General features: G+C 56.0%; 1 protein-coding gene across 2 annotated transcripts; it reads right to left on the bottom strand.

The window, feature by feature from the left end:
• Window positions 1–4,428: 4,428 nt before the first annotated feature.
• Pdp (pyruvate dehydrogenase [acetyl-transferring]-phosphatase 1-like protein, mitochondrial) lies at window positions 4,429–12,354 on the bottom strand. Of its 2 annotated transcripts, none has more exons than XM_037229558.1 (5): window positions 12,183–12,354; window positions 7,559–7,683; window positions 6,556–6,697; window positions 5,912–6,143; window positions 4,429–5,424 (listed from the first exon to the last, which is right to left on the bottom strand). In XM_037229558.1, exons 2-5 carry the CDS (start codon window positions 7,637–7,639, stop codon window positions 4,494–4,496), a joined length of 1,386 nt encoding a protein of 461 aa, XP_037085453.1. In that variant the 5' UTR covers window positions 7,640–7,683; window positions 12,183–12,354; the 3' UTR covers window positions 4,429–4,493. The 2 variants fall into 2 exon arrangements, with proteins under 2 accessions (XP_037085453.1, XP_037085452.1); XM_037229557.1 differs by lacking the exon at window positions 12,183–12,354 and adding an exon at window positions 12,107–12,137.

Here is a 12,354-nt window from a genome sequence, read left to right as displayed (position 1 = left end):
AGTGGGCTGGGACTAGCCCAACCGGGCGACCTCTGCTCAAACCGAAAACGCAGCTGCCTCCGGAAAACACCATGAACTCGTTATTTAAGTCTCCCTCAACTTTGCAAACCATTTCGCATAACAATCCCGGCATTAAGGGTCCTAAAATAACTATGAAAACAAACACCACCGACCTCTGCATGCCCTCCGCACGAGAACAGTTACGTGGAGAACGTCTGAATTTGCTGGCCTATTCATTCAAATATTCAACATACCTGTCAACCAATCACCAACAAACTATTCAGCTATTAACAAAGAAGAAAGAAACGTGGTTCACTCCATTTCAATACTAGTTAGTCTTCCTTCCATGACCTCCTTTGGCTGGAGTTTCTCTTCGGCCTCTCCGTAGATCTCCCTGCTCGGCTAATCATTGGTGATGGGGTAGTGTCATTAGGTACCTCAGATATGTTACATTGTTGTTTGTCCTTTTTCTTTGCCCTACATGCTCTCTGCCAACCCTCCATCTCCTCATTATGCTCCACAGTCATATGATTCATCTCCCTGTCCACTCTTTCACTTTCTACATCATCTCTCTGCATCACTTGAACCTCTCCATCATTCCTCCTCTCATAGGTTTCCTGCTCATCTTTTTGAGTGTCCTTCTGTCCCTCTGCTATAACATCCACCTCAACTTCCTCATCCTGTCTACCTACAGGTCTGGTACTGTCATCCCTCCCCCTGGTATTCCCCTGGGCACCTTGTTTCATCAGCAGTTGCTGAAGCAGAGCAATCATCTCACCCACCTTTTCTTCCAGTTTTCCTACTTTTTCCCTGAGGTCATCATGCTGCTTGTTAGTGGGAGCCACACTTGGGTGCCGGACAGTTGCAGCATATGACTTCAGGACAGGGGGGTCATGCTCTTTTTCATATTGCCTTCTAGCCTGAGGGTATGAGAGTTCTTGTTCAGTTTTAATCTTACATATCTCCTTTTCTTTTTTCCATATTTCACACTCTCTGGCCATGCATGAGTGTCCTGACTGTTTGCAGTTCACACACCAGCGCTCACATTCCCCTTCATGCTTTCCTTTCCCACAACGAAGGCATAGAGGATCACCAGGGCATCTTGTTTCAGTGTGGCCAAATCTGCCACAACCAAAACATATCAGTGGGTTGGGGATATATTGGTGGACATGGTATGTGATGTAATCTAGCTCCATTTTGGCTGGGCATGAGGACCTGTCAAATGTCAAAAGTATGGTTGGGGTATTCTCCATCTTTCCATCCACCCTCTTGGTGAATCTCCGAGCACCCACTACCCCAAATTCACCCAGCCATCCCACAATCTCGGTCTCGGACAAATCTACAAGGTCATATGCAATGATGGTTCCCCTGGATGTGTTCATTCTTTGTTCCCGAACAACCTCACACTCCTCATTCCCAAACTTTTTGTTTTTCATGAACTTTTCAGTCTGTCCATGATTTTTGGTTTTTATCAGAAGGCTGCCTGCAGCCAGAAGATTCGCCTTTTCAACCTTCTCAGAGCCTCCCAGAACTCCTCTCACGCACATCTGGATCCATGGCCAACCTTTGGACTTGAATGATTTCCCTGAGTTGAGTGTTATTTTCAGGTATGAGCCTGAGGATTCCCCCCCTACCTGAGAAAAGAAAAGTTCATCTGTACGCACTCGCTTACCGGGTCGGCTCGGCCCAGTCATCTTCACTTCACTCCATCACCACCAAGAAGAAAGAACATTACACTGAGATTCACCCGAAGTCTTGAAACAGGAAGAAATTCAGAAGTAAATTAAATGTGACCCCACAGAACTCGCTTCCACCGTTCGTATGGCCTGTCAAAAATGCTCTACACTTATCCAGACACCAACACGCGCCACCCCAGACGGCCGGAACGTGTTGGCTTCAGCAGTACTCGAACGCGAATGATTATAAGGTGCATATTTACATTCACCTGCGCTGGATTCGATGACAGATGCGTTATTTATGAATCTTGCAGAAAGGGTTGACAGCAGCAAAACCGAAAACACCAAAACCGAAACGGGCAAAACGTCGTTCAGGTTACTAAACTGTCAACAGTAGGCGACATGACGTAGGAATGCACACGGGATAAATCCTGGCTATGACCACTTGCAGTCACGCGCAACCCTGATTCGACTTCGACTGAAAAATATACGTGTCGACTCAAGAATATATGTGTATGACGATATGTGCCAAGAATACGTGTTGTTATAGGGCCTTGTGTGTCGGCTGTGGTGGGATCAATTCCGGTAACAGCAGCTTACGAGATATCGATTGTACTGCTTGCATAAAAGTGGTGGTGGTTTATCATTTACAGGCTCGTCGGAATCGAGGCCACTTTGCGCCCACAGCCTTCACGAAAACCTAGCTAAATGATTTGCATAACAACAGGTCTACATGAATCATGTTCCATTATGTGCTACGCAAGTTGTCAGATTGTCAACAGTTTTTGCTTAGATTCTTATTTAATATTTCAGTCGCTCACCGATAGTTTTCCCTCCCCCGATGATTCCTTTCATACGAAGTCTAATGGCTTGCTTTTGGAGTTGAATACACGCATGTAAACAAAGCATTCATTCATTCATGACATGAAACACACGCATGTCATGACACACATTCATGACTTAACAGACTAGCAGTAGAAACCTTGGTATTACGTTGTAAACAAGCAATAGGGTGATTCTGCCCACCTTACAGTATTCACAGAATCGGAGATAAATTAATCTGTGGTACGGCGAACTGTCGTTTGGAACAGATAAGCGCACAAAGCGAAACTTCATTATGCACAATATGAAATACCTCAGACGTAAAATCATGACTGGATACCACTCTACCGATATGGCTGGTCCACAGAGCAAACTCCGCCTTCATTCCCGTGTGCGTTTATTTCACAATCAACTCAACACAAATCACTCGATTCGAGGCACATCAAACGGCTACTCAATCGAAATCTAGACATCGCGCGGAAGACGCATTGTAGGCACCAATCAGATCGGCCGTATTCGGCGCCTGCAACTCAGGTCCGAACAGTCTTAATCCGAACCTTGGAGTTCGCTTCGCGAGTACCGTGCCAGTGCGCACCGTGCCGCTCCGCACCTATCGTGCAATGTGCAGGAACACGGCCACTGACATTCCTCAGACACAGTCACACCTCCATTGACCGACGAAGCGGGGCACAAGTTGATCAAGACCCGCCACGAACGCGCGGAGGCTGCGCAGGGAGTGTCACGAGCGCGGCGATGTCAAGGCGTCGGCAACTAAAACGTACGGGCGAAGCCCCACAATGCAGTCATTACCGGTGTTGGCACCAGCTGACAAATTCGCCGCTTCGATACCATTAGTATGTGATCTCATCCGGGTGACAGCGGACAGACGTTCATTTCCAATGGTGCACAAGACATCACGCTCATGAGGAAACGATATCGAAGATTAGGTCAGCAATGCGGCAGGACGCATGGGACACCCGATCAACCAACCCGCGTCAGCTATCCGAAAAGCATTGCACCAGCTCCTACCCGTACCGAGCGCGTTTTTGACCGTGGGGAGGGGGATGGGACTCCCTGTGCGTGCGGCACTCGTATTGCGCGGTCATACCCGCGCCATTCTGAGCACTACGGAGATTTCGCGCGCTGACCCCAGAGACGGCAGCGGCGCGACGCGCCGGCGGGGCCGACGCGGCCGCCGGGCTCGCTCGACCCTCGGACATGGTCCAGCGAGGGGGCGGCCCACACCGGCCCCGCCCGCGGAGCTCACGCGCACTACGCTCCGGCGCCAGCAGGCCGCGCTCCTGTCCGCCGACGACCGGCGGCGCCACCTGGAGGCAGAGCCCTACCCGCGCCGAGAAGGTCGGACCGAGAGCGGAACGTCACAAGCCCGGCGCGCCGCAAGGCATCCGTCTTCTCGCGGTCACGTGTCGAGGCACACGCGAAGGGGCGTCGTTGTGACCAACAGCAGCGTACACACACGGACAGGTGGCATCACGGACGTCCGCGCGCAGTCCGACCACACACACAACGCGACGCGAACACGCACCGCCAGGCTCGCCACACTCGAGGCTTTTCGGGGTCTTTGGAGTGGGACACGCCGCGGGCCTCCGGTCATACACACACGTGAGCGCAGCGTGCAAGGGCCACCGGTCGCGTCAGATCCGAACCTCCTCCAGATCCACCACACCCGGCGCGTACACGCCCAGACTAGACATTTGGCTAAGGACTGCCCGGCGCCGGGTCCCAGGACCGGCGCAGGAACTCAAACGCGCCGCCCAAGATCGGCAAATGGAACGCGCTGGCACGCGGGGACGACGCGCCGAGGCTGGCGGTCGGAGCGGAGCGGAGCTGACCGTACGGCGCCGCGACGAGCGGCCACCGGCCGGGTCCCTGGCGACTGACCTTTGGCCGCGGCCGACGTCGACACCCCGGCACGCCCGCGCCAGCCGCCACGGCCGCGCTCGCCGCCGGCGGCGGGCGGCGCCGCCGGCACGCTCAGTTGGGCCGCAGCGCGTCCGGGTCGAACATGACGACCGTGATGGTGATGTCGTCCCTGAAGAGCCGCACCAGCTCGTCGGGCAGCGTCAGCAGCTGCGAGATGCGGCCGTGGTTGAGGCCGGACTCGGTGCCGCTGAGCGCGTGGCGCAGCAGGTGCGTGGCCGCGTTGGCGTCCTGTGGCTTGGTGCCGATGCCGCGCCGGCGCGCCTCGAGGATCTCACACACCTGGTTCAGCGTGTGGTCGCGGCGCGGCAGGCGCAGCGGCGTCAGCGTCGTCTTGCCGTGCGCGTGCTCGCCGACCAGGCGCACCACCTCGCTGGGCGGCAACTGCTCCCACAGGCCGTCCGAGGCGAGCACGAGGAAGCGGTCGCGCGGCGCCAGCTTGTGGTACGTGATCTCGGGCGCGGCCGTCAGGTAGGGCGGCGTGCGCAGCTCGGGGAACACGGCGTCGCCGCCCAGCCTGGCGGCCACCACGCGCCGCTGCACCTCGGCCGACCACTTGAACCGGAAGTCGCCGAACGCGCGCAGCGGCGCCAGCATGCCCAGCAGCCGGCTGTCGCGCAGCAGGTGTGGCCGCTCGCTCGACGGGTGCCGCTCGGTGATGCGCTGCACCTCGTCCGCGTTGTCGCAGTCGTGCTCCTTCGTCAGCGGCCGCGCCACCCACTGGTTGTTGTCGTTGAGCACGCCGAGCACGGCCCGACAGTCGCCCACGTTGGCCAGGTGGAGGCGGCTGGCGCTCAGGTGCGCCACGCACGCCACGCAGCCGGAGACGGCGGCGCGCAGCGTGGCCGCGCCCAGCGGATCGTCGCGCTCGGCCGACTCCACCGCCTCCCGGGCCAGGTCCTCGTCCAGCCGGAGGAAGGCGCGCTGCAGACCGTGGCCCACGTCACGCGGCGCCGACTCCTCCTGCACCAGGTCACGCACGTACCTGCGGGGCGGGCACGGGGGCGATCAGGCCGGTCACCTCCGGCTGAAGCCAGGTCACACAGCTGTGTGAACAGGACGGTCAGTAGCGCGCATGTGAGGTCACGCGCGTCGAGACCACCTGAGGTTCAGGGAAGTCGCAGGAATACTGAGCCCAAATCGCATTACTATTTCCCATTAATGCCACTTTCTTGCGTGTCACGTTTACCGAGACGGAAATGACTGCTCCACGCGTTTCTATTCTGTGTCATCTCGCTGGACCGCTGTGAGCAGCAGATGCGCTTGAAAATGAGACACGTTTCGAAAACGTTTGGAACAACGGTACGTCGCCAAGCGGTGGCGAAACCGAGTGGCCACGTGACCAGCAAGCCAGCTGACGCCGAGCCGCGGCGGCCGCCACTCACACCCTCCGACAACACCAGCCTGACCTCGCACCTCCCCCAGAGCCGAGCTGCGACCGGCCGCCGCCTCCGCGACCCGCGCCGGCTGACCTGAGATAGCTGCTCTCGTGGAGCGCGTCCAGCTCGTCGGCGTACGGCGGCAACGCGTTGGGCCACTCCAGCAGCGAGTGCTGGTCGTCGTCGCCGGCCTCCAGCCGCGCCAGGTGCTGCTCCAGCTGCGGCCGCGGCAGCAGTGACGCCGCCAGGTACGACGGCAGGCGCGTGCTCGTCACCTGGGCGCAGGCGCGACCGCCGTGGCCGTCGTACACGCCCAGCAGGTGGTCTGGCGACGAAGGCACACGGCGCCGCGGCGTCAGCAGCGCCACGACAGGAGACGGACGGTTTGTGCAGGGCGCCGCGGGCGGATCTGCGGGCACAGCTCGCGGCATGATGTTTAGGGGTTCGACGCGATATCAAGCGCAACTGCGCGGTAAAGCCTTCCAGTGCAGGTGGCTCGCTGTAAGATATGGACAGCAAGTAAAGTTGCACAACAACTGGCATTACACGATTGCTACACCCATCACAAAGCCCCATCGTGTTATTCACGAAGCATCACGCTCGCGTGCAGCACAACACCATCAATACACGCAGACTTCGCCATCCCACAAGTCTCCAGGAGATCCCTCCGTCAGCGGACCGTGCACTGGTCCCATGCTGGTGGCGTCGCTCGGGCCGGCGCCCCGGCTCCCTCTCACCTCCGGTGTGGCGACAGCGCGCCTCCGAGCGCATGTCCTCGCACGGCGTGTTGGACGGCAGCTGGTTCGTGTCGAAGTGGTCGATCACCCGCTGCCCCTCCGCCGTGTGTGTGTGCTCGTTGGTCTGCAGTATGGTGGTGACCTGTGGCGGCGTGAGCGGGTCGGCGCGGATCAGCAACAGGTCAGCACGAACGTAGGCTGATCAGCAGCAGGTGAGCACGAACATGGCTGGTCAGCAGCAGGTCAGCACGAACGTAAAATAGTCAGCAGCGGGTCAGCACGAACGTAAAATAGTCAGCAGCAGGTCAGCACGAACATGGGCTAGTCAGCAGCAGGTCAGCACGAACATAGGCTGGCCAGCAGCAGATCAGCACGAACATAGGCTGACTGGTAGCAGATCAGCACGAACATAGGCTGACTAGCGGCAGGTCGGCACAAACAAAGCTGGTCAACAGCAGTTGAGCACGAACATCACGAACATAGGCTGATCAGCAGCACGTGAGCACGAACACGGCTGGCCAGCAGCAGGTCAGCGGGAAGATAGGCTGGCCAACAGCAGGTCAGCACGAACATAGGCTGGTCAGCAGCAGGTCAGCACAAACATAGGCTTGTCAGCAGGTCAGCACATACGTACGCTGGTCAGCAGCAGCACTCCCCAAGTCCAGTATTCTGCTGTCTGCCTTAGATACGATTCCTTCGGTTAGCACGCAAATAGCTGACATCTTCTCATAGCTCGTGTCGACGGCTTATCAGTCCTGTCGTCATCCACTCCGTGTCGAGCACAGCCGATTGACCAAGGAGCAGGACATAAATGACCGCTGCAGTTGACGCGTCCCAAAGACCCAGTCACTAACTTACGAAGAAGCAAAAGCTAACGATTCCAAAGACACAGAGCGGGTTATGTCGTGCGAAACGCTCCGGCTCTTAAGACTGCCAGAAGAAGGTCCGGCTCCAGTCCCCCACCCCGGAGCATTCCCTCCAGGTCACGCGGGCGCCCACTCACCTGCTGCGGAGTGAGCTTGACCACGTGGTGGCGGGCGGCCGACAGGCGGAGCCAGCGTCGCACCACGTACGTGCACAGCATGGCCGCCGCGCCTCGGGGGCCGCGGGCACCAGCCGGACTGGCGGCTGGAACAGGTCACGTCAGGTCACGGAGGCGGTTGGTCACGTCAGGTCACGTCAGGTCACGGAGGCGTTGGCGGCTGGAACAGACAACAGGTCACGGAGGCGGTCCGACATGGGGGCAGGGGGGAGAGGTCCTACCCTGGCTGGTGGGGAGGGGGAGTGCTGAGGAAACATCACAGCGGCGAGGGGGCCTCGTCGACGAACCAGGCACGTCCGCGTGGAGCTAGATGAAGGATCTCAAGACGCGTCACAGTAGGACAGGCGGCGAAACAAGGAGGCAGCCTGTTGCACACCCGTGAGGACGGCCAAGTCAGGGAGCTACGGCGTGGTGCCGCAATACGACACTGCAGCTCGCCGCATCATCTCAAGTCGATCCCAACATAGTACCGCACCTGAGCACTATCAACACAGCACTGTAGCTCACGTCATCTCAAATAGATTCCAACAGCGGAATGCATCTGAGCACCGTCAGCACGGCGCTGCAGCTCACTACGTCATCTCAAATCCATCCCAACAGCGGACTGCACCTGAGCACTATCAGCACAGCACTGTAGCTCACGTCATCTCAAATCCGTCCCAACAGCGGACTGCATCTGAGCACCTTCTGCACTTCAGCACCGATCTCTTCAGCAATTGTGGGCTGCTGTGACGCATAGAAACGTGCAAATCTGTGGCGCGGCGGCAGATGTGACGCCAGCCAAGAGTCATTAAACGCCACCTGAGCTAATTACGGGCGGAATTTAGCATCAACCGCGCTGCCAGCACCGGAGGAGCTAGCTGTACGGCTGATGCACCGCCTGTTAGTCGTCAGGAGGAGCTACGGGTTCGACCATAATATTGCTGCCGTTAGGTGGGGGAACGTGGGACAGAATAAGGGGCATCACGTGCCCTTGAGGTCAGGACAATATTTCATTCATACGAATACATATTTTTCCTTTCATTCGGCGTTTATTGACAGCCAGGCTTGCGAAGTACACAGTCCATTAACGAACATTAAATACACACCAAACAAACCAACACCATCGTAAACCAACCGAGCTGACTAGACATTCCAAACAGAATTCGGGGTCACGTCATCCTTTTCGCCGCAACACTGCGCATGAAGGTCACGCGGGCCGCCATCGATGGAAAAAAACACCCGCGGCGCGCCCGGCAGCCGGACGCCGGCTGCCACCAGTTCACCACCGCTCGATGACCGTCCGACAGAACACGACGCGTGACCGTGTCGTCCTCGTTTAAGACCACGCCGGCGCCAGCTCGCCACCGGATCACGGAAACAAGAGACGTCGCATGGCGGTGCATTCGACCGGGTCATGCACACCAACAGACACCCTCCGTCCATGAATCGCTGGGTAAAGGCGGGCGAGCAAGAGACACCCGGTATCAGATTACGCGAAAAAGAGCCGTCTGCCATCGGCGTACGGGGACAGGAGACACCACCACGCAGACGGCGGTGACCAATGACATCCTCTGGCTGACCCCTGGGGGGAGCCGCGGATGCGCACGTTCAGCGCGCTCCTCACCACACGGCCCCGAGCGCCGCCAGCGCCAGCAGCAGCGCGGCGGCGGCGGCGCGGCCGGCCGGGGCGCCGTTACAGCCGTCCGTGAAGCAGTGGCACACGTGACTGGCCGTGTCGGCCGCTGTGGTGACGTAGCAGACGCGTGCGTCGTTGTCGTGGCCGCACGTGCGCACGGTGCGCGTGTCGCCGGGCACCAGCTGCCAGGCCTTGCGGCAGACGCGGCGCAGGCCGGGCGTGGCCGGGCACACGGTCAGCAGGCCGGCCGCCTCCGCCGCCGGCCGGTCGAACGGGTCCTCGCACAGCGGCTCGTCCGCGGAGTTGCACACGAAGCAGGACAGCGAGTTGTCCGTGTGGTTGCCGCCGCCGTCTGTCGGCGCCACCGTCGCGTCGGTGACGTTGCTCGTGACGTCGGTGACGTTGCTCGTGACATCGGTGACGTTGCTCATAACATCGACGTCGTCGGTGACGTTGTTCATGATGCGGATGACGTCGGTGACGTTGCCCATGACGTCGGCAGCATCGGTCGCGTTTTCAGCGTTGTCGTACGCCTCGGTGGTGGCGGCGGGTCCTTCCGCCTCGGTGCTGTTCTCGGCGGCGGCCGCCGGCTCAGGCGCCCGCTCGCCGCCGTCCTCCGGCACCGTCGGCGGACTCGCGGTGGCGTCGGCGGCGCCCACCTCCGGCGGCGCGGCCGTCTCCTGGCCGGCGGCGGGGCGCGGCGCTGCCAGCAGCGCCAGCAGCAGCAGCAGGGATGGCAGGAGGACGGACCGCATTCTGCGGCGTGGCAGCACAGCCGGGACTCGGACGAACACTGGGTCTCGGTCGCCGGCCCCGCACCGCCCGCAGGTGTTCCCGCCGCTCGGACAACTGGCCGGCCGGCGCGCTAAAAAGCAACACTTGGCGCCCGGCCTCCATCGCCAGTTAATAATCGTCCGAGTGCGAGGTAGACGACGCGGTGCTCTGAGTCACAGGCGCGCTGCGGGCGCGTCAGCAGTCTAGCTCGTCGCGACTAGTTATCACGGTGCGGGACTCGCTGGTCCCGGTCCTCGATGCACCGTGGTTCCAGCCAGGCGCGTGGTGTTACAACATAAGTTGGGGGACTGGAGAGGGAGAAAAAGCTAAACCTCCCTGAAATATACCACATTCTCGCAAAATCTGACCCATTTCCCCTTCCACATTAGGGGGGGGGGGGACGAGCCATCCCCAATTGAATACCAAACTTCATCCTCAGTTCCAGCCATCATTTCTGAGCAGCTGTTGACAGATGATTGAGATGTGGAAACACATGATGTGATTCAATACCAGCAGCAGCAGCATGGTCTATTTTGATGCAACAATAGCACATCAATGACAGACATGCAGCACAACTGTTCTTGTCCTCGGACATACACACCAAACTTTGAGAAGAAACCTGGATGTGGTACCAAGCTGTGGCTTGGTCTATGACCAACAATAAAGCCATTCTTAATTAATAATAAGGTCATTCATTGGCCTGCCTTACCACAGGTTGACAAATTTTAAAAAATCAAAACACCAAAACTCCTTGACCCCATTTTGTATCCAGGCTAACCTTGCTGGCAACCAAATTGCCTTCTGGCATAAACACCTACAGAGCAAGCATAATGTGGAGGCATACAATATATTCCCAGGACCTCCTCAATGTGGGCTTGATTTTTTGAAACAAAAACAGGACTTCAAGCTGGTAGTGCATTGTGGCAGGTTCTGACCATCATGAGTAAATATAAGGCTCATAACACTTGTTTATTTTTCAAAATTTCATATCAGGCCAGCTGAACCAGTCTGCTCCCAACAAATTCTGTAAGTCTGCTTCAATGCCAGACATTTGGACTGGGGATTTGAATCAGCTTATAAATCTGACCAAGTCGCATTTCATATGCATCAAGCATATCACAAACACATTTGCTTTGAAATGTGCACAGGGCATATTTCCTGATATCTTAATGCATGTTTCAAAGAGCACAGTTTTAACAGCAAAATTATATATTAATCAAATTCCAGACACCTAATATTAGTCATATTCCACACACTTTCCATCATTCATCTTGATCTTGCACTTTAACTTCCACTATCTGTAAGTTGAGATGAAAATGCAATCATACTTCAAAGTAGAAGTCAAGTGTTTTTTATATTAGCTGGCAAGGAGAATCAATCTCCATATTTGGTTGAATGCTATTGCAATGATGTGCACACTATATGACCACACTTCCTAAAATATTTGAGCTTAAGTAAGTAAAATGTATGTATATCAAGCTTAGCATGCTCATTACAGTGCATGCAAAACTAAAATAACAAATATTCATATTCTTATATCAGATGATTTCTAACGCTAGAAAACCTACTAGGTCAATGTATGTTTGGCATACATCTTGACCTTCTTCATATTATAAAGAGGCACTCCCATTTCTCTTTATGACTGTAACTTTTCCTTCCATCCTTCAGGGATCCTTACAGTTGGGAAGAAAGAATGCCCAACTATATGATTGTGCCAAACATTCCATCATAATTGTTGGCAATTTAACTGCATACATACCTTTAAGTCAACTGCCCAACATTTGGTGCAGCAATGCATGCTGATTCATTGCACACTTCTAAGTTATTTTAGCAATCTTCCCTATATTTCAGCACATGGATAGTCAATATTTCCAGGAGTTTGAATACCATAATAATTCCAAGCCACAATGCCCTCAACATACCCAGCCAACTTGTTCTAGTGAAACAAGGTGAAAGTTGCTTGCGTGTCAAGCATGTTGTACAATCAGTCAACTTATCAGAGATTGCAATGAAGGCTACACCTGAGCAGCATGCTTGGATAGTGTGATACTCTGTACCAGTACAGGAAGCTACAACTACGACATAAATGGCAGGAAGCCAAGACTGCACAACTTTACGTAATGCTGAAGACATTTTCTCAGCTTTCGGGCCAGCCTCATGCGCATGAATGAACAAATCAGTACAAAAACTTACCAAAGAGACAGCTCTCGCTACCGTCCAAGAATCAAAAATATCTTCCACCCCCACACAATTCTTCCCCCGATAACTACTCTCGGAAACCACTGGCCAAAAACCAACGTGAGCGGACAGGGACGGCAGATAATAATATATTAACGATATTAACAACTACCGCACCTTCGCGCCC

Source organism: Pollicipes pollicipes, unplaced genomic scaffold, assembly GCF_011947565.3.
Source record: "Pollicipes pollicipes isolate AB1234 unplaced genomic scaffold, Ppol_2.1 Scaffold_6138;HRSCAF=7277_pilon_pilon_pilon, whole genome shotgun sequence".
Lineage (NCBI taxonomy): Eukaryota > Metazoa > Arthropoda > Thecostraca > Pollicipedomorpha > Pollicipedidae > Pollicipes > Pollicipes pollicipes.
The sequence above is the reverse complement of the archived record's forward strand: the minus strand, read 5'-3'. Positions and strand labels throughout refer to the sequence as shown.